The sequence below is a fragment of the Phacochoerus africanus genome, chromosome 5, assembly GCF_016906955.1.
Source record: "Phacochoerus africanus isolate WHEZ1 chromosome 5, ROS_Pafr_v1, whole genome shotgun sequence".
Lineage (NCBI taxonomy): Eukaryota > Metazoa > Chordata > Mammalia > Artiodactyla > Suidae > Phacochoerus > Phacochoerus africanus.
The window spans coordinates 131945929-131971849 of record NC_062548.1 but is presented as its reverse complement, the minus strand read 5'-3'; the positions used below and the strand labels follow the sequence as shown (position 1 = coordinate 131971849).

General features: G+C 45.0%; 1 protein-coding gene across 8 annotated transcripts in view; it reads right to left on the bottom strand.

Annotated features, from left to right (window-relative positions):
• Positions 1-25616, bottom strand: part of KIDINS220 (kinase D interacting substrate 220) — a 95415-nt gene extending 69799 nt beyond the window's left edge. For 5 of the 8 annotated variants that reach the window (XM_047782691.1, XM_047782693.1, XM_047782694.1 and 2 more), the window contains exons 1-7: positions 25431-25616; positions 16076-16219; positions 8482-8580; positions 7363-7461; positions 3895-3993; positions 2557-2658; positions 626-724 (exon numbers count right to left, since the gene is read on the bottom strand). In XM_047782691.1, coding sequence (XP_047638647.1) covers positions 626-724; positions 2557-2658; positions 3895-3993; positions 7363-7461; positions 8482-8580; positions 16076-16183 — 606 coding nt within the window. In that variant the 5' untranslated portion in view covers positions 16184-16219; positions 25431-25616. The remainder of the gene's footprint in view (positions 1-625; positions 725-2556; positions 2659-3894; positions 3994-7362; positions 7462-8481; positions 8581-16075; positions 16220-25430) is intronic. The other 3 variants (XM_047782692.1, XM_047782696.1, XM_047782698.1) reach the window with 1 other exon arrangement.
• Between the last annotated feature and the right edge of the window lie 305 nt (positions 25617-25921).

The following is a 25921-nucleotide window of genomic DNA, read 5'->3' as shown; positions in this document are numbered from 1 at the left end:
CCCTGTAACTACATTCTTACAAGCTCAAAAGAAAAGCAACTGGACGGGCTTCCGCAGAATCCCTAGCACATCTGGCACAGGGCTGGGTACACAGCAGGCACTCAATACGGGATTCACAACTGCTAGCCAGTTAGACTCATGAAACCACCTTTGAGCTTTCTAGTTAATCATCTTTCCCATTTTATTTCTCCTGAAGAGATTATTGGCCAGTGATTTTTAAAATTTTTAAATCTTTCTATTAGAGTGACAGCTAAAAATATTTTTTAAATTATGATATTATTTTAAAAATTTAAAAAAAAACATATTTTAACAGAACAGAAATATTTTCCACAATGATATTTCAAATTATTTGATTTGGGGAGTATTTTAATTTATCCTAAGATTACTAAAAGATATTCCTCCCAAAGGTATGTGCATTAACAATAAATCCTTAAAAGCACATATTCATAATATATAATATCTATACATACAGTTACCAGGAAAGGCGAAAGAAGATATTTGTCTTTCTAAGTATCATTTGAGAACTATAGGGAGAGCTTTTTCTAGGCATATACTAAGAAAAAAATATTCTCTGTTTTAAAAATCTCTCTCTACCACCTGCAGTAAAGATAGAAAAGATACTTACAGCTCCTTCTTGATCAACATCAGCTCCCATGGCCAATAAATGTTTTACACATTCCAAATGACCCTTTCGTGCAGCCCAAACCAAAGGGGTGGTTCCATACTATAAAAAGAAATAATAAATTTAAAATCATCAAAGGCACATTAAGAGAAACCAGGTCTCAACACAAATTTTGAAAAAAAATCATACTTTGGAGTATTCTTAGATTACTGTTTACACGAATCACAATTTTAACCCTGTATCTTAAATCATATTTTCCCCACTGTATTTCTCCTGAAGTAACAATTCATCACTGCATGCATGAAATGTATTTTAATCAATTTTAACTTTTATAATCAATTTTTCCATCAAAAAGTCAAACAGTCTCTAATTTCCAACCAGCTTTGCTTCCATATCTTGTGAAACACAGTTTAAAGTCCAATAGTTTGACTACAGTTAAAAACTGTAACAACTAAGGGCCAAATACAGTTCCAACTACTTGACACGGGTTAACTCATGGAATCTTTATCACGAGAACAAGTACAAATCACAATATCACGGTTTCGCAGATCAGCAACCAATTCCCTAGAAATTAGTTACAGGCTCCACATCTACTAAGAGGTGCTGCAAAACCCATGAACTCCACGAGCCTGGCTTCAGGCTGTGCTCTTACCCACCGCTCCAGGTCGGCCTTTACACTTGACAAGCTAACCTCAGCCTAAAAACTGTTCTGAAAAGCACATTCTGCTGGAACATGATTCAGAAGACAGCAGAGAATATAAATCACGCTTTATCGTTGGGGAGTCTGGCAACCAAGTGACAAACGAACACTTACAGTGACGTTTAACTACGTGGGAGACTGCAGACTGAAATGCACGTTTAATGAATGCCCACTTTCCAGAAGAGCCTTGACCAAAAGAACAGGTGCGCTCCAATGAAGCTATGTACGGAGAATGATGAAGTGCAAAAAGAAGGGGCATCTAAGGTGACGGGGTAAGTTATGGGGACGTAACAAAGAAGAAAACATCTCAACTGAGCCTTGAAACAATAAACAGGAACTCATCAGGCAGAGGAGGTCATAACACTCCCGGCAGGGCGCATACTTCACAGAAACGGATAAATGTCCACAGAGGGTGAATAAGCTTCTGTATCCAAAAGCTTGATGCAGAAGGAGAGGGGCGGCAAGACGTGAACCTGGGAGGACAGCCTGGGGTCCAACGGAAAGTATGGGCTTTGCCTGGAAACGTAGACGCCATCAAAGCTCTCCGAAGGCAAGAAAGAGTGACACAACGTCCTTATTAAATGTGTGAGGCATTAAGGATTTAAAAAAAACGAATGTAACAAAATCCTGGGGCGCTTTCTGGAGCTGAGAGCACATGAGCTGAGTGTGAAGGAGGAACAGAGGCTAAATCCGATGGGGAGAGGGCCCTGCACGCGACGAGAGGGCACGTGCCAGGCGCGGGGGGGTTAACAAGTGATGGACGCAGCACCCGCATCACTCGGTGGTCTGGCGTGCAGGGGAGTTTGGGGGGACGGCTGGCAGAAGACAGGATAGAAAGGGAGGCAGGGACTACCTTTACGTGATGAGAGGGATGGGCGTCCTCAGGATTTTAGGTATGAATTTAAAAAAGTAGTTTGGCAATGTTTTTTATACAGGGAATATATATAGGACAGAAAGTAGAAAAAAGAGGTGCAACCGAAAACTTCAGAAAATGACGATAGGGAATCAACTCTGTGTTCTCGAGAATGAGGAAGTGATACAAGAAACAGTAGAAGGACGCTTAGGACGCATTCAGCACCTCTGAGGAGGCATCTACGGGAGGTACCGCTACCTAAAATATATTAACAGATACACATGTACGACGTGTCAGAGCAGCCTCGCGAGGTCAAGTGAAAATACGTGTAGGTTAGACACCCGGAGTGAAGCGAAGCCGGAAAAGGTCCTGCTGACCTACCTTATCAGAGCAGTTGACTTTAGCACCATTCTGCAGTAAAAGATGCACTATATCTGCATGGCCTCTTCCTGCCGCCCAGATGATGGGGTACACGCTGTACTGCTGGGAGACAGGCAGGTGGGGGGGGAGGAGGGAGGGAGGGGAGAGGGAGGGGGGAGGGAAAGTCTTTTAGGTGGATATTTATTACAGCACACATTTGCTAAGAAGAGAAACAAAGGGAGTAATACAAAGTAATATTTTAAAAAATCAAGTTACAGACGGTTCTCCACTTGAAAAACACACATGGTACTCCTAACACGTAACTGGGACCTACGGTGCACTCAACCTTAAATACATACATATTAGGGACACTTTTTTTTTGCCTTTTTGCCTTTTTTGCCTCTTCTAGAGCCTCCTCCCACGGCACGTGGAGGTTTCCAGGCTAGGGGTCTAACTGGAGCTGCAGCCACCTGCCTACGCCACAGCCACAGCAACGCGGGATCCGAGCCGAGTCTGTGACCTACACCACAGCTCACAGCAACGCCAGATCCCCAACCCACTAGGCAAGGCCAGGGATCGAACCCGCAACCCCATGGTTCCCAGTCGGATTTGTTAACCACTGCGCCACGACAGGAACTCCCAGGAACACATTTATTTTTGTAGCTTCAACACATTTCCTGTAATTATCTAGCCAACAGCTAAGACTAACTAATAAAAAGAATGTGAAACCTTTCTTTCTAAACCCTTCCATCAACTTGAATAAAGTTGTTCCTTTTTTTCAGCCTCACCGAGGAATAAATCCGAAATAAAATTGTACCATATTTCAAGTGTACAATGTGGTGACCTGACATACATATACCCCGTGAAAGGAAGCCCCATCAGCAAAACAGTATCTTAATCTGCAGTCTGAGATCAAGTCTCAAGCAAAGCAACAATGCACATAATACCCCCCATAAGAATGTATAGAAAAGTGACATAACTACTTGGTAAATGTCCCTTTTCTTTAAAAAAAAAAATTGAGCTTAAGAATGCAGACCCACAGAAAACAGGTGAGACGACGTAAGGATTTCAAAATCTCCTTTCGAAATGCTACATGGTTATAAGTAACATTTAAGCTCTAGGAGTTGCCTTTTGGTTGATAAAAACTGAGAAATAAGTTTGCTTGTGAAAAAAAATTTCATTGCGTTTTGAAATAACATTCTGCCTTATTATCTTACACGTCTCCACAGTGAATAAAGCCGATTGAGACCTCACATCTAGACCGCGTTGAGGAAGTCTGAAGCACAGCAGCCGAAAGCACTCCCTGAGGAAATGACCCCCATCTACAGGCGACCTTGTCACCACTGTGTCATCACCTACCAGACCAGTCACACTGGGATTGGCGCCGTGGGACAGCAGCACCTCGACCACTCCGGTTCGGCCTTTATAGCAGGCCCACATGAGCGCTGTCCAGCCTCCCTAAAGGAGAAGAAAGGCGGAGAGAGGGAAATAAAACACTAGATGTCTCCAACCACGAACACGTCCTCAGTGAAGCTCCTTTTGTGAATCTTCTTTATAAAACCATTGTTTTCAGAAATCACTACCATGTGGTTTTAAACACCCGAGCGCCCCAGAGGAACACACGAGAGTAGCTGAAAAAAGGCGCATCTCTTAAGTCCGGAAATGACTACCCCAAAGCTGGTATTATACTTTGGAAATTGAAATGGGGAAGAGTCATGTTGGACTCTTCCAAATTCCCAAGGCTTACGTCGGCTGTTTAAATATTTTTCTTCAGAAAACATTCCACGTCCCCAGATTCTCTCCTCCTTACGTGAGTCTAGACTTTTCCCAGAGAAGGTTTCCCGCAATCCGACTCAACTCCTGCATCCAAACACACCCTGTACACTCGGGCGGTTAGAGAATCTCTTGCTACGGCCGACGGAGAGGAAGCTACAAGGAAGTGCGGGATGGCAGATCACGGCCCCCAGGAGCGGGCGCCGCTTTCGGGTGTGAATTCCCAGCACGACACTTTTCCTTGTCTTCCAAGCTACAGGAGCAATATTTTTTGTTTTAGCAATTTTCTCTTTAACTGTAATGCAATTCAATAAAAGAGACAAATATAATCCACTTATATTAAGAAATGAATGTTTTGTTTGCCTTTTTTTTTTTTGACATTTTAGGTCTGCACCCCTCAGCATGTGGAGGATCCCAGGCTAGGGGTCAAATTGCAGCGACAGCGGCCGGCCTACACCACAGCCACAGCAACAGTGGATCCTTAACCCACTGAGTGAGGCCAGGGATCGGTCCTGCAACCTCACGGTTCCTAGTCGGATTCATTTCCACTGCACCATGACAGGAACTCCTTGTTTGCTTTTTAAAATCAGTGTTTGGACCATTCCACATTTGGTCCTAAGAATATAAATCACTTAATCCTTCTGATTCTGTTTCATCATCACTAAAAACCAGATAAACAAATACTTTCCCTAATCTGGAAAAGGCAAAATTATAGAAAGGGAAAACAGACCTGATCAGTGATGGCCATGGGCGGGGAGTGGGCGGAGGGTCTGATTACAAAGGAGCAGCAGGAGGGACCTGCTGAAGCCATGGAACTGCTCTGCAAGGGACGGTGGTGATGGGCATTCGACCCCAGGCACTTGGCAGAACCCCTCCAACTATACGCCGCCACCGGCGAGTAAATTCTACTGAGTGTAAATGTTTCTAAAACTCGACTTGAATGTGGAGAGGAAAGACATAATACAGACTGGGACAAAGGAATTATATTCCAAATGAATCACCTAATCACTTAGACACTGACCTCGGTAACTTTGGAGAGCAACATTTTAACTGAATTCTGTACCCTAAAGACGAAAAGAACTGTGCCCAAACACCGCACTTGGTAGCAACTCTGTTTCTTCTGGGGTACGGATTAGAAATTCTGAACCTATTTGTGTATTAGAATTGAATGATAAGAAAATACATTACGTACATAGTGAGAGCCAGATTTCTCACAGTCAGAGGAGAGTTACAAATTTAAGAAAAAAAGGATGCGACAGCAGATTGGGCTCACAGTATCAACCTGGTCTCTTTTAAGATCTATACTGCACACACACAGATACATACAGAATGGAGCTATGCATATGCCAGAGTTAATATACAGACATGTATTTCCCACATCCGTCCACTGAGAAGGGCTACAAGGAGTGACATCCCACCAGCAATAAGCACACCGAACACCTAAATTACTGGTTTCTAAATGCCATTTTCGAATAAAAGGAACCAGGGTTCCTTGGAAAACTGACTGACTCCAGGGCTGATGATCAAGGAAACGAGGCAGTGAAAACACAAGCTGAACCTGAGCCTGAAGCATCCTGTAATGACGGAAAGTAAGGAGGTGCTAAATCATAGTTCTATAGAGAGAGAGAACTCGTCTTTACAGGAAAATTCCAATTAATAAATGTAGATGGAATGATCAAAATAGAAAAATCACCAGTATAACACCACAGTCATAACTGCTATATGCAAGACGCACTGACAGATGCTAAAATAAATGAATGAAAGTTTAGTCGAAAACAGATATTGATATGGTCTCAACGGATCTTCCCCCAAACATGTATTCGTTAACTGCAGAGGGAAAACAGTACTCTGACAGTGGGTAAACCTGACAGTTGTCACCTTCGCCAGCACATGTCACCAGGGATGCATTCTGCTATTACATCCCCAGATGTGGCACCCTGAGCAGGACAGAGCACCTCCTTCCCCAAAAGCACAGCCTCCGCCTAATCAGGAGAAACATCAGGCAAATCCAAATTGAGAGAAGGTCTAAAAATGCCAAACAAGTCGTCCTCAAAAGTGTCAAGGTCGTGAAAGAGCCAAGAGCTGGCCGCGTCTTGCATACACCAGTGTATGTCCGAGTGGTACTCGAGTCTTACAGACGCCACCATTTTAATAAGCAAAGTAATACATCTGCCACATATCAAGGCGGTTCAAGTCCTTCTTTTCTCCCTATTAAAATTAACTTTCAAAAAGGCTGAGCCATTCTCAGAATGAATAAGCCAGAAATGAGCCCTTTCTTTACCTTTATGCTTAAGCAGATGCCACGATCAAATAAGAGTTAAGACAATTAGGAATCATACCTTGCTAGCACAGGTGGCATATCTGAATATAATTACATTTTAAAATAAATTTATAAATGTTATTCTGAAAATCATCACTTTATTTTTTTTTAATTTTTTTGTCTTTTGGCTATTTCTTTGGGCCGCTCCCGCGGCATATGGAGGTTCCCAGGCTAGGGGTCCAATCGGAGCTGTAGCCACCGGCCTACGCCAGAGACACAGCAACGCGGGATCCGAGCCGCGTCTGCGACCTACACCACAGCTTGCGGCAACGCCGGATCATTAACCCACGGAGCAAGGGCAGGGACCGAACCCGCAACCTCATGGTTCCTAGTCGGATTCGTTAACCACTGCGCCACGACGGGAACTCCAAAATCATCACTTTAAACAACCGAAAATATTTTTAAAACTACATGATGTTCCTCTCAAAGCTCTTCTTCAAGGGAACAAACCTCTCAGAAGTCCTAAACCACTGATGCATTACAAAGGGTGATGAAGTGTCTGACGGTACGCAGAATTTTAAACTCTGAAATAAACAGAAAATGCCAAGAATAAGAATGTTCTACAAGAGGTACCTTACATCATCTGGGTTTTAAAACATTCTCGAGGGTATGTCAACGCCCAGTCCCAAATCCTAAAAACATTATTATATCACTTCCCACACAAAGTACAAGACGTCACGCCTGCCTGTCACGTGCACACGAATCCAGCCAACGGCACGAGGAGAACCACATACCATGTCACGGTGCTCCAAGGCCGCCCCGCATTTAAGCAGCTCTTCCACGATGGGCAGGTGTCCTTCTTTGGATGCGGATATAAGGGCTGTCCAGTTGTCCTTGAACACACAAACACAAGCGCTATCACCGCAAAACCAAAAATAACCCTCCAAGTGAGGAAATTAAATCTGAATTTACATACCAGATGATCCTACCAAACTGACACGCTTTGACCCACTCTAAACCACTCTAAAATAACACGCACAAGCATATGCTTTGTTAAAAATGTGTCTGTCTACATGTATGACTACAATGGGGCAGAAACGGTTTCACAACTGCTTGTTCAGTCTTTTCACTGGATTTCTAATCACGTATGGCGTTTTTTAAAAAGGCCAAAAGACGACTGTCCACACCTCAAAGCCAATCCCTGTGGTCGGCAACCATTACTACAAACTGAAATTAAAGAGCCCGGGGTCAGATTTAAGAGCACATTTACAAACCATTAAGTTAAAGCGATTCCATATAATGAGTTTAGAAACTATGTGATAAAGAACAATTCTCCTTTATTTTTTAAATAAAAGTTACAAGTATCCTACCCTAACTTTTATTCATGAACGTACTGTAATTTAATTGAAATGATCATTCAACTGAAACCATCAATATCATCCATTTGAATCATAAAAACAAACAACCCAACCAAAAAACCAACTGTGTGACCCTGAAAAACAACTGCTAGGAAACAGAGAAAGTAAGAGGAAAGGGAAGAGTGATTTATCAGGAGAGACCACATCTCTCTGGCTTAGCTCACACAGTGACATTTACAGTAATAAGATACCTTTATGGGAAGTTATTTAACAATATGACTCGGGCGCGGCGATCTTCTAGGTAGGCATTACTTTTACCTGCATGCGCTCCTCATTCAGTCCGTGCCACTTACACATAAAAAACATGAAGAGCTGGGACCTTTCATTGAAAGCAAAAATTTCTCTTGGATTAAAAAAAACTGACTTCGCGATTATCTGGCAAAGCTGAGGTACAACAAAGGACAGCCCATCATCTATTACTTTTGCATCCCTTCTTAAAAACCAACAGCAAAGGAAAACAAAAAAGACACGTGAGTAAATTAGTTCAGTATCTACCAAATCTTCCAGGTTGCAATTAGCTCCATTCTTGATTAATTCCTTCACTATCTCCAGATTGCCTTGTTCAGCAGCTATCATCAGCGGAGTCTGGCCGCACTAGAGATAGGAAAGCACAGAGAACTTGTCAGGAAGCTGCACTTTAGCTGAAACACCAGTTAAACACACCACACTTACGTTTTCATGATGTTAAGCGCTATTTACAATATATCATTCATTTAGAAACACATTTGAACTCTTAAGTTTTCAGTTTATTAAGAATGTAAAAGCCGAAGAGAAAATAAAACTTTTTAATGAGAGAATCAGTCGTCTGTTTTTGGCACTTCAATTTTATTTAAAATAAGTAAACACAAATAATTCCAGGCACCAAAAAGTAACTACCACGAAGTCTATAAAAATCCTAGAATATCTATCGTAACCAAATTCTCTAACGATACAGTTAGAATATGACGTTTTATTACATATATAAGATGTTTTATCAGGACTAGAAGGAGAAAATTAAAACAATATAGGTGTTGTATATATTAAATATTAAATTTGCACAGCTTCCCTTATAACCTGAATTCATTAAACTAAATCTCCCAGCAGCTACATGGAGCTGCCCAGCCTGTGTGCTCAGAATGAGTCCCAGCAGCAGGAGCAGTGCTCCCTCAGCCCTGAGACGGGGGCAGGGCCCGGGCATCTGGACCCTGGGCCAAGTTCCCGCCAGCTGCAAGCCTCATCCATCTCAAGTGCAGTACGCGCAGGACCATTTTCTGTAAGTGTGTGATACGAACCAGGTCAGAAGCACTGGGTTAGCAGACAGTACTGCGGGTGCTAAAACATACTAAGGTACCTGAGAAAAAAACCACACCAAATATTCGGTTCAATTAGACAAGTATTTATTTACATACCTACTTACTCAATGTCTATCAGTGTGGGGGGAAATACCTGGGATTTTTTTTAAATGCTCATCTGGGACCATTCCACTGCCTAAAATCCGCAATGGTTTTCTACTGCCCTTCTCAGTTTTTTTGTCTTGTTTTCTATTTTTTGGAGTATCGCTGATTTGCAATGCTGTAGTCGTTGCGGGTGTACAGTGAAGCGACTCAGTTATCCATAGACACACACCCATTCCTTTTTCCCACACAGGACTTCACGGAACCTGGAGTCGCCCTCCCTGCGCTCTTCAGTAGGTCTCGTTAGGATACTTTACACACACTGACGTGTATGTGTCAACCCCGCCCTCCCAATTTATCCCGCCCTCCCTCCTGGCTTCCCCTTTGCTAACCCGAAATTTGATTTGGAAATGTGTGAGTGTGTTTCTGTTTTATAAAACACATTCTTTTGCATCATTTTATTAGCATCGACATATAAGTGATACCATATGATACTTGTCTTTCTCAATCTGACTTAACTGCACTTAGTATGGCAATGTCTAGGTCCATCCATGTTGCTCCAAATGACATTATTTCCACTCTTTTTTAGGTAAGTGACAGAATCCTTACGAGGCCTGTGCCCTATAAAAATCTCCATGATGGAGACCACAGCAGGCCCACCTGGAAGCCTCGTCTGTGCCATGCCACGCCCTCCTCACCAACGTGCCTTCAAGCCCTCTCCTACCCCTGGGCCCTCAGTCTTCCCTCTACCCCACCCAACTAACGACCACCCCCTGGACAACTCCTGGGTCAAACGCCAAGGCCTCAGGGAAGCCCCGCTCCCTCTAATTTCATTTACTATACCAACCCTTGTTTGCAATTACACGTTTACTTGTGGGATTAACAACGGATTACTCCGTTTCCCCTAAAGGCCCTAAAGAGCTTGACTGTGGGAAGCATGTTTGGTTTCTTTAATGCTGTATCCCTAGCGTGAGGGGCAGTGACTGCCACCCAGATCCTCGAATACTGAGTAAATGGGTGAGCCAAGTCTGAAAGAATTTAAAAATCTACCAGTGGCAAAACGCAAACAAGCAAGTCATTACAACAAGACAAAAGAGAACAGATGCTACTACAAGAATACAAGTAAAGAGAGACACAAATACCGAGTTCAAGTACAAAGGTAAACAGAAGTAAACACAGGCACTCTTCTACAACGACGGATGCTAAATTATATGTGGTGGTCACACGTCATTCAACCAGGGTCATGAGGGAATGAGATATTATGCATAGACAGACTTTCCAGGTGAAACGTTCATCCTTTAAACATTAAGTCTGAGTATGGCTTTTATGATAACCTTGCTACTTCTTATACAGACGACCTTCAACATTACGCTTGTGACTCTGAGTCATAATTACAGACAGCAACGATTACGCCAGGCTTGCCCAGGTCAGCTCTAATGTCTCTGACTTGCTTTCCAGAGCATCTTTCTCCCTTCTAATAACTGGGATAAAAAGTGAGATATTAAAGTCACTGGTCTAACATATAAATGAAAGCCAATTCACTGAATCTATGGCCCTAAGGATACATGAATTGTACATCAGTTTTCCAAATTGTAATTCCAAAGACTCAGGGACTTTCTGTTTCTTTTCTGGGGTCACAGTCACATTTCAGAGTTCACAAAGATGGGTGCTTTCAGAGCATGAGGGGAAAATAATAAGATGTGTACGAAAAACTAGAATACAACTAAGAAAGATGGCATGAACTCCGTTAACTAGAAACAAGCCAAATGAAAGACCTGAATAGTCAAAACTTTCTCCTGCAGAAACTATTAGTTGTCTGGACCCATTCATTATCTAGAGCCACAAGATTTTGCTGGAGATAGCAGTGTGCTCAGTTAAAAAACCTCCACTGTTCAGCCTGACTCGCAGCTGGAAATAATCCTGGGGCACCACTCTGGCCAGGTCTCCCAGGGAAGCTCAACAATTAGACTAACTCAGTTGGCCTGTGCCCTTTTCTCGCCTGCCTGATCTATGGGCACAGTGCAGGAGCTGTAGCGAGACAGCTGCTGAAAGTAAGCAGCACGCACGAGGAGTGGCCGGAAGGGACCTGGAAGATATTCTGAAGCCACCACTGCATCCTTGGAATGGCTCCTCCAGCTTGTCATTTTATGAGAAAAATAATCCTTAGTTTGAGTAAGCCACTATTTTGGGAGCTACACTATCCAAACAGAGAAGTGATGTTCGGGAAAGGTTTCCATTAAGTTTCATTAAATCTCAAAAGATAGAAGGATATTTACCTTAAAAGTTGTGCCTTATCACAAAACCTATCTTATTTCTTCTACTACTTCTTGCTTAGCCAGCCTAGTAAGTACAGCTGTGAGATACAGAGTGCCTTAGAAACAGGCACATGTGCTTTCACCGCAACATGAAGCACTACAGGCCCCTTCCTCCCTAACCGCCCCCCTCCCCACATCCCAGCAGATCCCCTGCCCACTTCTTCCCCAAAACTACACCATCGCAGAACCCCTACTCTAACTGATAACAACCTCAAACCAAAATAAACCAAAACAGGAGTTCCCGTCGTGGCGCAGTGGAAACGAATCCAACTAGGAACCATGAGGTTGCAAGTTCGATCCCTGGCCTTGCTCAGTGGGTTAAGGATCCAGTGTTGCTGTGAGCTGTGGTGCAGGTCGAAAACGCAGCTCAGATCCAGCGTTGCTGTGGCTGCAGTAGAGGCTGGCAGCTACAGTTCTGATTAGACCCCTAGCCTGGGAACCTCCATGTGCCGTGCGTGCGGCCCTAAAAAGGACAAAAGGCAAAAAACAAACAAAAAACCGCACCAAGACAGAACACTGCACACAAACTGAAGTTCCCCACAACAGGTACCATATTTCATCTCAGCTTCCCAGAAGCTACAATGTGAAAACATCTACTCAGCATCTCTTTGCTCTTCCCAATTCCTAGGGTAGTCCCACTTTTATTTATTCAGGTGTACTTAAAGTAACCACTGCCTTCAGAGGAAACAGACTTCTTTAAATAACTGAAATGAAACTAAAACATTTAAAAATTCTCCTTTGAGGAAGCTCCTCAATGGTTAAGAGCCCGACTAGTAACCATGAGGATGCAGGTTCGATCCCTGGTCTTGCTCAGTGGGTTAAGGATTCAGCGCTGCCGTGAGCTGCGGCATAGGTCACAGACATGCCTCGGACCCCATGTTGCTGTGGCTGTGATGTAGGCTGGCAGCTACAGCTCTGATTTGACCCCTAGCCTGAGAACTTCCATACACTGTGGGTTTAGCCCCCCCCAAAATTAATAAGTAAGTAAATAAGATAAGAAAAAAGAAATACAAATAAATAAAATTCTCCTTTGAAATTTCCCTCAGGGTCTATTTATAAGCACATAACAAAATTCATCTCTTGAATTTAACTTTCCATTTCATTTTCTTAGACAGGAGAATAATATCCAACCTCAACACTATTCCCTTGTATTAAGGAGAATTGAGAGTGACTTTTTGCTCTTTTCAAAAATACAGTTAAATTAAAGCCTTCACTACTCTACAAAGGGCAAAGACCTGCCATCAATAATTCAGAGGCCAAGAGATTTATCTAGCTTACAAATAAAGTAGAAAAAAAGAAAGGAGGAAATTTACTAAGTGCAGCTGATTATATACGAAGCACAGCATCAGGCAATTTTCCCCAAATTACTTTATTTAATTGATGTAACGTTTAAGAACTCTTTTGGACACTGATAACCAAAACACATTAACATGAAGTAATTAAGTACTTTACTTTTTAAAGGCAAGAAAGAAGGGACCTTTTTAGAATTCTTTAAGAATCAAATTTTGGAGTTCCCGTCGTGGCGCAGTGGTTAACGAATCCGACTAGGAACCATGAGGTTGCGGGTTCGGTCCCTGCCCTTGCTCAGTGGGTTGAGGATCCAGCGTTGCCGTGAGCTGTGGTGTAGGTTGCAGACGAGGCTCGAATCCCGCGTTGCTGTGGCTCTGGCGTAGGCCGGTGGCTACAGCTCCGACTGGACCCCTAGCCTGGGAACCTCCATATGCCGCGGGAGCGGCCCAAGAAATAGCAACAACAACAACAACAACAAGACAAAAGACAAAAAAAAAAAAGAATTAAATTTTATCAGAAGTTACAGAAGCCAAATGCTAAAAAAGTGCCTTGAGAAAGCTACTTTCTCTGCAACCTTCACACTGAGCCATCATTGAACAATCCTGGGTTGTTTCAAAATATTATTTTAAAAGTCTAATTTTAATTGATATAATACAGAACTCTACGCTGGATGTAAATATTCATTAAATGCTGCCTCATGCCTGATGCTAAGTTAAGCTCTACACCAAGGACACGTCATCCATTATGTGCATAAGATGAATACAATTTTACGCTTATCGAGGTGCTGTTTTTTCCTTCCAAGTGAAGCTACTTTCTCAATATTCCCAAAGAAAATGTCTATGAAGTAAAACTTCATCTTTTTAAACTATCATTTTATTATTCCAAATATGCTAATATATGCTAATAAAATACTTCCATAAGTAGTTCTTTTATAAAAATGAACAATCTCCAATTACAAATTTTATCTCATTCATTTACAATTATTGACTATTCATAATCACAGAATGGAACAATTATGTCAGCTAACCAAAATACTCTTTGTTCCATATAGAATCATTGAAAAATATAGATCTTATCATTAGATGAACTTATTCTGAAGACTCAAAGAAAGGCAAAAGAGCATCAACGGATCATGGTTTATCTGAAGTCAAATAGAACAGGGCTCAATCTGGATTTCACCAGAAAATATCTTGGCTAGGACACTAAGGAATTAAGCCATTTTTCTGTAAGTCAAGATAAATTAGAGTATAATTCTTTATGGGGTTGCTATGCAAATTAAATGAGCTAAACATCCAGAACCATTATGATATTTAGATAAATATTCAGTAAAAACATTAGCTATCATAATTGTATTACGGTAATAAAATTTGTGTATCACGATTCTTTATTAACAGTTACCATGTAATAAAATCGGGTATCCCATGTCAAAAATAACCATAACAGGAGTTCCCGTCGTGGCACAGTGGTTAACGAATCCGACTAGGAACCATGAGGTTGCGGGTTCGGTCCCTGCCCTTGCTCAGTGGGTTAACGATCCGGCGTTGCCAAGAGCTGTGGTGTAGGTTGCAGATGCGGCTCGGATCCCGCGTTGCTGTGGCTCTGGCGTAGGCCAGCAGCTACAGCTCCGATTGGACCCCTAGCCTGGGAACCTCCATATGCCGCGGGAGCGGCCCAAGAAATAGCAAAAAGACAAAAAAGACAAAAAAAAAACCATAACAAAGTAATAACTGTTGATTCAGTAGCTTTAAAAACACACAATAGCTGCCTGCCATGGTCACAGCAACGCCGTTCACAACAGCCAAAAGGAGGAAACCACGCAAACGTCCATCAGTGGAGAGGAGGAGACACACAACGTGGTCTAAACACACCCTGGAGGCCAGTCGGCTTTCATAGGAAGGAAACCTTGTCACAAACGCTACAGCATGGGTGAATCTCGCCAACATCACACCAAATCAAATGAGCCCGTCCCTAAAAGACAAACGCCGGATGCGTCCCCTTATGTGAGGTGCCCAGAGCAGTCAATTCATAGAAACCCAAAGGAGAACGGGGGTTAGCAGGGCCTGGGAGGAGGGCGGAACAGGGAGTTGCTGCTCAAGGGTTATGGAGTTTCCAATTCGAAAAAGTTCTGCAGATGTTTTATAACCATGAATTTCTTAACACTACTGAACACCCCTGAACTGTACACTTAAAAATGGTCAAGATGGTAAATTTTATGTTATGGGCTTTTTTCCCCACTATAAAAAAGTCATAACTAAAACTCCTTGCATGTCTCGCACAGATACACATCTGTGCACACATACGCACACGCATACATCTGTGTAAAACTAACCTCACTCATGCATCTTATTCACAGGCAAGAAGAAAATTACACTTATTGAAAATACAGTTCTAAGAAAGTGGATTATTTTCCTCATGTTTTATAAAGCATAAATACTTTGCCACTTAAAAAATACATACAAAAAGTCTATTAGTCCCTAAAATGTTGCCACTGGGCTGCTCATGATGAAATAATCAGCACTTTGCTTGTACTGTTGAACTGAAATATCTAATTCGAGTTAATGAAAATGGTAAATATACATACACTGTCTTGTCTTATTCAACAGAACCCATGACCCATTTAACTGTCTCTCAAAGGGGTCGGGTCTTTAAAATCCCCAGGTGTGTGGAATGAACAACTCAGAAAGAGAGTTGAGGCTCCAAGAAAGAAAATGTTTCAAAAAGTCCTAATTTTGTTTGGCTAATCTATTTCTTTTTTTTTTTGGTTAATCTGTTTATAAGAAGATTGTGTCTAGAAGCTCTTCTAAAGCTTCCTAGAAACACTTTTGATTTTAGTAACTAACCTTTTTGAATACTGATTATTCTAGCTAGGAAAAAACATAAGTCTCAGTCATGAGGTCAATATTCAATCATTTACGTAAATTCAAATGTATTCCAAAAATACAGAATTCAAAGTACTTTTAACAATAAGAAATTATGTCTATATTACTGAGGGTGAGAACTGCATATTTCTTATTTACTCACCTTTATCCTTAGCACGATGCCTTGTACAAAGCAGGTAGTCAACAAATATTTATTTAAAAAAAGAATTTAATTTTAGAAACTCGGTCTTACCTCATTTCTCTCATCCACATCTTTGCATTTTTCAAGAAGTGCTTTCAAAGCAGGAATGTTTTCTTCTTCGACATAATTTATTACACTCTGTGATATCAGAACTGACATTTTGACAGGAAGCTACGGTTATCTTTATTCCAATACCTGTGAAAGCAGATTAGATAAAATACAAATAAATTGCAGTTTGGAAAAAAAAACAAAAACAAACTACAAATGCAGTTACTACTAACGCCAGCATCTTTCTTAACCTTGAACTTGTACAAATGAGACCTCCACTGGCAGGAGTGAAAACAAGGCCCCATAGCTCAGCTATCAAAATGCCCAGCCCTCTCTTCCCAAGACTCACACTCATCTCACTCTTAACTCATCCAACCTCCAGATCCACCCCCCGCAAGCCCGCCTCTCCATCACCGCCCACAAATAAGAGAGACTCCTCCTGCTGTCTTCCCCATCTCAGTAGATGGCCACTCCGGCTCCAGTCTTCCAAGGCCAAAACCTAGGGGTGTCCGTGACTTGGCTCCTCCTCTCACACTCTACAATCTATTAGCAAGTCCCCCGGTTCTACCTACAAAGTAAATGTCACTCTGAGTACTACTCACCACCTCCATCTCAACCCCCGTGGTCCAGGCGCCGTGACCTCTCACTAGATCCCAGCCGTTCTCCCTTCTGCCATCCTGCCTTCCCCACAGTCCATCCTCCACAGGCACCCACAGTGATCTTTCGAAAATGGAAACGTCGGACGAGAGCTTCTTAAATCATAACATACATCAGAATCACCTCGAGAGCTTATAACACAAGACGCCTGGGCCCTCCCCTCAGAGATACGGACAGGTAGGTCCTGGTGCGGCCCCTGAATCGGCGCTTCAACAAGCTCCCAGGTGCTGCTGCTGCTGCTGCTGCTGCAGATGCTGCTGCTGCAGATGCTGGCCAGAGACTCGCACCTTGCGCAGTGCGGAGTCAGATGCCACCCCTCCTTGCTCAAAGCCCTCCAGTGGCTTCCCAAAGCCCTCAAGGTCAAATCAGATGTTTCACCTTGGCCTAGAGGACGCTAAGTGACCTCTGAACTCATCTCCCACCCCTCTCCCTCCCCCACATCGCCTGCGAGAACCCGCCAGGCACTGGGCCATCTCCAGGCCTCCGCGCTGGCTCTTCCGTCCGCCTCAACGTCTCTTAACCAGACACACACAGGGCTCTCTCCCTCACTTCCTCGAAGCTGTCCTACCTGCCCTGTTGCTCCACACACCTGCCTTTGCTCAGTTGGCTCCCTCCAAGCGAACACCTTTCTCGAAGCCACCCTACCAAGCCACCTGCTGCTCCCTCCAGCAGAACGGTCACCATGTTCTGCCCAATTTACCTCCAAACGTCTGAGATCAGCCCACCCCACTCACAGTGCCTTAGTGTCAGGGCTTCACCGTCTATGCCAGTCAAGACTTCCAGGACTACAGGAGAAGAATATAAGCTAGCTTATGGAAAACCAATTTGAAAATGCTAAGGATTCTAGTTCATTTCCCAGAAACGCACTGTGGGAAAGGTGGGTGCCACTGGACCTCGCAGGTGAGTAGAATTCTCCTTCTCTACCGGCTTAGGCTACCAACTTCTACACAGCTGGGAATATGGTTGCATAGCTCTTTAGCTTCAAACATGACAGTTTCAAAAACTAGAGAAAGCAAGAAAAGAGGAAAAATAAAAGAAAAAAAACTAACTAAAAAATAAAACGCTTGTTCCCAAACCCAAAGTCCCAGTAAAGGGCTCTGATGGCGCAGGCTGGGTCAGGTGCCCACTTCGAGTACATAATCGGAGCTGGGAAAGGGCTGTCCGGAAGGTTAAACCGTCCTGATGCTGCCTCCACAAGAGAGGAACGGTTGTGCTCTAGGTACCCGTCCCCAAAATGGCACCACAGATCAAGGTGAGAGTGCCCCAACTTTTGTGGCTGTTCAGATAAAATTTTCATTACAACAGTTCTAGACTTACAGAAACACTGTGAAGACAGGACAGTGACGCCCACATGCCCACCGGCAGTGCTCCACTTTAGTCGCATCCTGCATTCACGCGGACAGTGTCCCAACCTGAATCTCCTCCCTCCCGTCTTTCTCCCGTCCAGTACGACTGCCACATTGAAGCAAGGGGGATCTAAAATACTCCTCTTAAAACCCGTCTGTTCATTCCCCAATATTTCTTGATGGAAGAAGAGCAGATGACGGCTTTATTACTCGTAAGATATTCGAGGAATTAAAGCCCTTAAGTCTTTTAAAGCCTTAAAGTCATTGGAAAGATTCGAATCTGTAATTCCCGTGAAAGCCTTTGCCCCGTGCAGTGACAAAGTCGACCCTTGATGATGACGGTGAGGGCGGGTCCTTCAGAACCGGCCCCTCTCACCACTCCGGCTTCACCTCTTTCTCTCCTCCCCGACCCTCATCCCCTCCACCCAAACCCACTTCCCCACTCACATCCACGTTTCCAGCTCCAGCCGGGCTGCCTAGGTCTGACTCCTGACTTTACTGCTTAATAGTTTATCATCTGGGGCTAGTTTCTTGAACTCGGTGCCAAATTTCACCATCTTTAAGTAACTGCACAGATATATGCAAAGAGATTCAGATAGGGCCAGATACATACAAACTCAGTAACTATTGGCTATTTTACATAATAACAAAATAGGGGCACTTCTTAACTAGCCTTAGTGGATTCCTCGGACTTGGATTATTCTCTGCCATGGGATTCTTTTGGTTTCCTTTGTGGGATCCTTATTTACTTCCTTCACAGTACTTTTCCAAACTCCTAATTTACTTATTTACCTATCTAATAGCTGCCTCTCCCACTAAGCTTTATAAGAGAAAGAACTATTGTCTTTTGTTTTATACCAAATATCCAACTCCGCACACTATGTTTGCTTCATGAATGAATGTGCCTTCCAATTCAATCTATGGTCCACAGCATTTTTTTGTCTAATGGGAATAAAGGATTGTTACTGAACAAGTAGCAAGAAAATCAGTATCTTGACATTTTTTTTGAAAAGGCAGCTACAGCCAATATCAGGGTTAGAAAAAATCTTTATTTTGCAATAAGCTCATTTTTAGAACTTATGAACAAATTTAGTAGGCTAATACGATTTTGGTATATTCGAAATGCTTTCCAAAAAGGCTAAGTGGTGAACAGACGTACACTGTAACTTTCCTCCTTTCACAGACTACACCAGCAGTTCCCCTTGTGGCGCAGTGATTAATGAATCTGACTAGGAACCATGAGGTTGCGGGTTCGGTCCCCAGCCTTGCTCACTGAGTTGAGGATCCGGCGTTACCGTGAGCTGTGGTGTAGGTTTCAGACGCGGCTCGGATCCTGCGTTGCTGTGGCTGTGGCATAGGCCAGTGGCTACGGCTCCGATTAGACCCCTAGCCTGGGAACCTCCATATGCCTTGGGAGTGGCCCTAGAAAAGGCAAAAAGACAAAAAAAAAAAAAGCCACAAACAAACTACACCAAACAACAGCAGCAACTGCGCTGCTCAGCACTGCTTTCTGTACTCTCCAGTGAGGACATAGTACATTCTGAATGTGGCCTCTGCCCAGGCCCTCCTGACCCCAGCCTCCCCGCTCCTCTTCTCATTTCAGCCTCTGGCGGCAGTGCCTCAGGGTGCAGCTCCCAGAGCCTCCTCTGTGCTCACACCTCCGGGCTGCGTGGCTGTCCCTGCCACCTCCGCAGTCTTCTCTCCCCCGTCGCCACGTCTCATCTTGGCCATCCCAGGCTCCAAACTCCCAGCAGGTGTCCTCTCTCTCAAGATAAAATCCCAGATCCTTGCTACAGCCTAAAAGGCCCCTCGCAAGCTGTTCCACCCCTTCTTCACCTCCCACCACTCTTTCTCCTTCACTTTGCTCTGGCCGCACAGGGTCTCTGCTCAAAGGTCACCTGATCAGAGCTTCCCTGACCACTGCTCGCAAAACAGCCATCACCCGGCTATCACTCCCCATTCCATAACCCCGCTTTCGTCTTCCATGTAACACGCAGCATCACTCAACAACTCTTTCATTTTTCAATGTTTTTGTCCGCCTCATCATTCCCCAGCCCACCTCAAAAACGCAGCTCAATGAGAGGAGGGACTATTTGTGTTCTGTTCGCTGCCGAGTCCCCAGCATACAAAACAGTGCCTGGCACCCGGCGGATACCCATTGTCTAAGAATGAATGAGCACACCTGCCCTGATCCACCCACCTGGAATGCCTGGCCCCACTTTAACTTTCTAACAAACAGAAACTCTGCTTCAAAACCCAGCTTGTGGAACCTCCCTCCTCCTTCCTTCTCTGATCCTGTCCTGCCCTGGACACCTTCACCCAGGACACCTCGTGTGATGGATACTCAGAGGATGACGCTTAGGATAATGCAGCACAATGATGAATTTCCTGTGAAGTCCTTGAAAACAAGAACAGGTCTTATTCATCTTTTCATCCTCAGCAACTAAATAAAAGCTTGGTTACACTGCCAATAAATGGATATGGAGTTAACTGGAACATAACTACATAGCCTACGTGTACCCTAAATTTTAACTTAACACTTGGCGAATCTGGAGTTCCCGTCGTGGCGCAGTGGTTAACGAATCCGACTAGGAACCATGAGGTTGCGGGTTTGGTCCCTGCCCTTGCTCAGTGGGTTAACGATCCGGTGTTGCCGTGAGCTGTGGTGTAGGTTGCAGACGCGGCTCGGATCCCGCGTTGCTGTGGCTCTGGTGTAGGCCGGTGGCTACAGCTCCGATTTGACCCCTAGCCTGGGAACCTCCATATGCCGCGGGAGCGGCCCAAGAAATAGCAACAACAACAAAAAAGACAAAAGACAAAAAAAAAACAAAAAAAAAACGGCGAATCTGATTAAGGCATAGAAGAGAGTTCTTTGTACTATTCTTACAAGTCTTCCGTAAGTTTGCAAAATAAAAAATGTAAACACACACACACACAAATGTCTGACAAAGCCCTTATTTGGGTCAAGCATTTTTCCTCATTACAATATCACATAAGACTGGAATGCGCATAGGAAAGAAAAGTAGCTATAAACATTGACCTCAGTTGTTTAAAAAAAACAGAAATTGAAAATCTTCAATTTCCAAATCTAGTTACTTCTTTCCCCCAATCAGTTATGTGGATTGTATGTGTGTGCATCACCTGAGATACATGAAACTTAAAACAGTTACCACTCAAAGACAGTGACTACGCTGAAGACTTTGGACTTAGATTTCTTTAGACTAAGATTAAGCAGAAATGGTATAGAATAGTAATAAAGAAATAAAGAAATTCAATTATAAATGGAAGTTTCTTTGCCCTAAGCTACCCGGAAAATATCCTTTAAACACATCTATTAAGGAAAGGTGGCTTGTCACGTAATTCTGAGCAAGTGCATGTAATCTACCCAGCTGTAACCGAGTAACCGTTGGCTCTAATCACGGTTTGTTGGAAGCCTGTAATTTGCAGTGCACTGTGCTTCAGGTTATCACCGACAAGCCGAAAAAGACGCTATTCTTGCCCTGCAGAGGCTCAGGGCTCTTTAAAGTTCTGGAGGAGAAAAGAGGGAAGAGAGAAACCACTGAAATAAAGCTGATAAAACACCGGAATTATTGGCTGGAGGTGGGGTTGGGTTCTTTGGGTTCATGACAGGATTCTCCACTTTGTGTACTTGGGGGGGGGTGGATACTAGAGTAGGCTTTGCTGGTCATTCAACATGAAACGCCGGGAATTCTGGTCACCTCTGCATTCATCCATCCATCCTGCTTTACCACTGTTTCTTAACGGGAAGAATTCCACGAGTCTTACCTTCGCAGCTTCAGAAGCACCTAAAATAGTTTCTTGTGCACATGAAAGAATGGATAAATGCTTCCTGGACTGAATTTGATCAGGCCACATCACAGGTATTAGCTTAACAACAGAGAACCGTCTGCCACAGCGGACAGTTATAAAATGACTCCCATCAGCCAGGCTTCTAACAAGACAAATCATGAGTTTGATCATCAGTCTGCCCAGTAAATCAGACTGTCCTTTGAAGGCCAGCTCTCGCCGATCCTCCTTCAGAGGCTTTCCTTCTGATCAGCGCTGCTTTCCCCCGTAAATGAGTCCCTGAAACAGGTTCCACTCTCCCCGACCTTAAGACAAAGTCCCTCATCCCCACAGCCCACCCGCCTTCCCATCATCCCCCCTTCGTCCTCACAAAGACCAGGATCTTCCCCTCCTCCCAGCGGACAGGGCTGCCCAACCCACCAGCAGACAGTCCAGAGGTCTCAATTTCAAAGTCACCCCCTCCCCCCCGACCCAGGGAGGTTTCCCTGCTGCCCACTCCCTCTGGGACCCGCTTAGGTCCTCCTCTCCCACCACCTCCTCCTCCTCCTTCCCCCCACCCCCCACTCCTCCAGAGCAGTCCCGTTAAAGATTCACTGCCCTTTACTGCAGTGACTGTCCCCAGGTAGGAAGTTATGTCTGGTTTGGTCACCCCTGTTTCCCCCATGCCTGAAACATTTCCAGGAACATAGGACAGGCTCAGAAGACATCATGTGAACGAAGGAAGCCCAGGGGCAAGATCTCATCTGATCTGCAAATACTTCCTGGGCCCACAACAGCCTTTGGTGGGTCCCTACCAAGCCTTCAGTAAGCTCACTATCCATCAGGAGACATGAGAGAGCTTCACTGCGAAAACAGCACCTACATGTCGGAGATGCTTTTACATCAACTACCTTATTTGACTTTCCATTAACCTTAAGTATTAGTTCTCACGCTACGGGTGAGAAAATAGGTTTCATACACAAGTAACTTGCCCAACACAATTCAAAAAAGCAAATGCTGTAGCAGCAAGATAAATCCAAATCATAACTGAAGGTAAAACAGCACTGGAGAAACCCAAAGTGCTAAGACAGCCCTGAACAGAAGTTCTTACTCGCACTGGACCATCATGGGCGTATGACTCCGAGGTGGTCCTGTAAGAATGGATCCAATGGGTGGGAAAGGAATGAAGGACATACGAGGCAAAAAGAGCAGCACGAAAACAAAGAGAATGCTGACCGAGGAACTACACAGCGTATGTCCAGGAAACAATGAACAGCACGTCTGGGGTGTATAAGTAAAAAACGAAGGCTAGGACTGGCAAATGAGGGTGATCAGATGTGTAATCTCTTCAAGGATAAAAGCTGTCTCTCTTTAGTTCTTATATCCCCAGCACCTATTACCAGTCTAAAGCCATCACAGATAACTGTCAAACGGAATACCCGAATCGGAGTACCAAGGACGCTTCTCCTACAGGACTTGGCCTGCCCATACCTCCTGCTACCCTCAACAGCCAGGTTCTCTGCCATCGTCACCAGGGATGAGCTTATGAGTTCATGTGACTGCTCAAAAAGACAAACTGGTCAGATTCCTCTCTCTAGAACTGGAAATTAGAAAACCAGAGACCCAGTCATTACGGGTCACATGCAAAATGATACAGCTTGGAGACAGCCCGTGTTGAGTCAGCAGAGAGAGGACGCAATAGATTTCACAGAGAAAAAGACTCCTATCAAGTGAGAAAACGAATGTGGCCCCTGAGAGGGACACGGAAGGCGGAGGTGCCTTACCTCCCCGATTTCCTGCTGATTCTCTCGCCCTGTAAATCTCCTCTGCCCTGAGCTAAAGGAGCAAGTCTCCGTTCCTTGCCTTCTCAACAGCCCTGACGAATACAGTAGCAGAGAAACAGAGTTCTTGAGTGAAAGCAGGGAGAGGGGGTGGTACACTGTCACGATCCGAGGGAAAGTTTCACCCCAGTGGAGCATGCGGTCCAGAATGGGCACCCTGGATACATCAGGGAGCCCCCAAAACAGCCCACAGGAGAGGGGACAGGTGGTAGTGATGGAGAAGAAATGCGAGACACGAACTTAAACAGTATAAAACTCCCCATGTTGGACCCGTGACCTCCCGAAATATCCAGCAGAGAGGTTCTGGATGTAGAAACTAAAAATCATGTGACCTGAGATAAAAGAACAGGTCAACGATGACACCAAGCACAGGTGACGGACAGATGGTGCCGCCATTAACAACAACAAAAGTGAAGTCAGGAGGAAGTCAGGATTTCCCGGGCTGGGTTATTGATGGTCCCTGCCTTCCCCACCATTCTCGCTGGGTGAATGAGGCCAGGCTGAATTTAAGGTGCCCCCCAAAAGCCTGAGTTAGAGAATCCACCCAGTATGTGGAAAAGCAGATCTGGAAATCATTCACAGAGTGCCAAAAAAAAGATTCCCAAACGTGTGCGCATCAAAGTGACTCAGGAAGCTTGTGAAGATTCAGACTCCTTGGGCTTCTCCCCCAGAAAATCTATTCAGTAGATGTGGGGCACGGACATGTTAACAAGCACCCCGAAATGATTTTGATGAAAGTTGCCTTGCTAGTAAAGCCAGAGAACAAAGAACACAACCTTCCCTCTGCATTTCTCAACCGTGGTTCTGCATCAGAACTCCTAAGGTGCTTCAAACAAACAAAAAACAAACAAACAAACAAACAAAAACCCGAATGTCTGATGCTCAGTATTGACAAAGTGGAGGCAGGGATAAAACCTATCAGAATCACCCATCTGAAAGCGAGAGTCCCGAGCCACACCCCAGGCCCCGTGAATGGGAATTCGGAGGGTAAGGCTAAGAAAGCTACATTTTTAACCAGTGCCCCTAGCGGCCCGCAAAGATGGCTCCATAAATAAATAATAATAATAAATCTTCATTGGTTTAAGCCTTTCTCTATGTCAAAACACGTTCAAAGAAGAACAATCCAACATCGCTGGCTGACAAAGAAACCGCGTCCCTATAAATAAACCGTGGAAGTATGGTAAATCAATAGCTTGCTGATACTTTGCCCGTATAACGGCCTGCACAGGACAATGGAATAATGGAGCCCAAAACGAAAGCAAAGGGAGAAAAAGCAACCACCTGGCCCTTGGGAAAGAAACCTCGAACGCCCGTCTCGGCGGTACCAGCTAAGGGGATTTTCGACCTGGTGGGTGTGCCTGAGGCTGCTCCGAAGAACAAACACAACACCTGTTTCCCTAACATCCCCCATCGCAGCCGGGGGAGAGACTACCTGAGACAGCAAGTCTGAGACCTTCCCCGCGCGCCAGCCACCGCGGACTCCCCCGCAAAGCCGGCCCCCGGCCCCCCGGCCCTGGCCGCGCGCCCCTACCCGGCCTCGCCTCTCCCTGCCCAGCCCCTCGCTCCCGGGCCTCGCCCCCACCTCGCCTGGCCGCGGCCGCCTGCCCACACCCGGGCTCGCCCGGCCCTTGCTCCCTCCCTGCCGGGCCGCCGTCCCTCCATCCACGGCCTCGTCCTCCTACACACCCCGCCGCGGCCCCTTCCCCACTGGCCTCGCCCCCTACCCACCGGCCGCGGCTTCTCCTCGCCGACCGCCACACTCTCCGTCTCCCAGCCCGGCCCCAGGTCGGCGCCCACGCCCTTGCGGAAAGGGCCCGATTTGCCGCAGGCGCTGTCAGAACCCGGGAAAGGAAAGGACCTCGGCTCTCAGCGCGTCGCCCTCACCACACCCGGCGGCCATTTTCCTCCATCACCCAGAACTGACAGGTCACGTGACTCGGGCGGCGGGCGGGGCGGTGGGTGGCCACGCCCCCTGAGGGTCGCGGGTGAAGCCCCAGGAAGGCGGGGCTGCCGGGGGCCGGCGGCGCCCGCCCGAGTCAGTGGGCGAGGCGGGCAGGTGCCGCTAAAGCAAGGCATCCGGGCCTGCCACGCTCCCCACCTTCTCTCTAACTTCCAAACAGGGGTGTTTTGACAAAGGCCCCAGGCGATATTTTGTTCATTGTCAGTGTCTCGCTTCTTATTATGGTGAGTTTGTAATCCCTGTTCATGTGACAGTATCG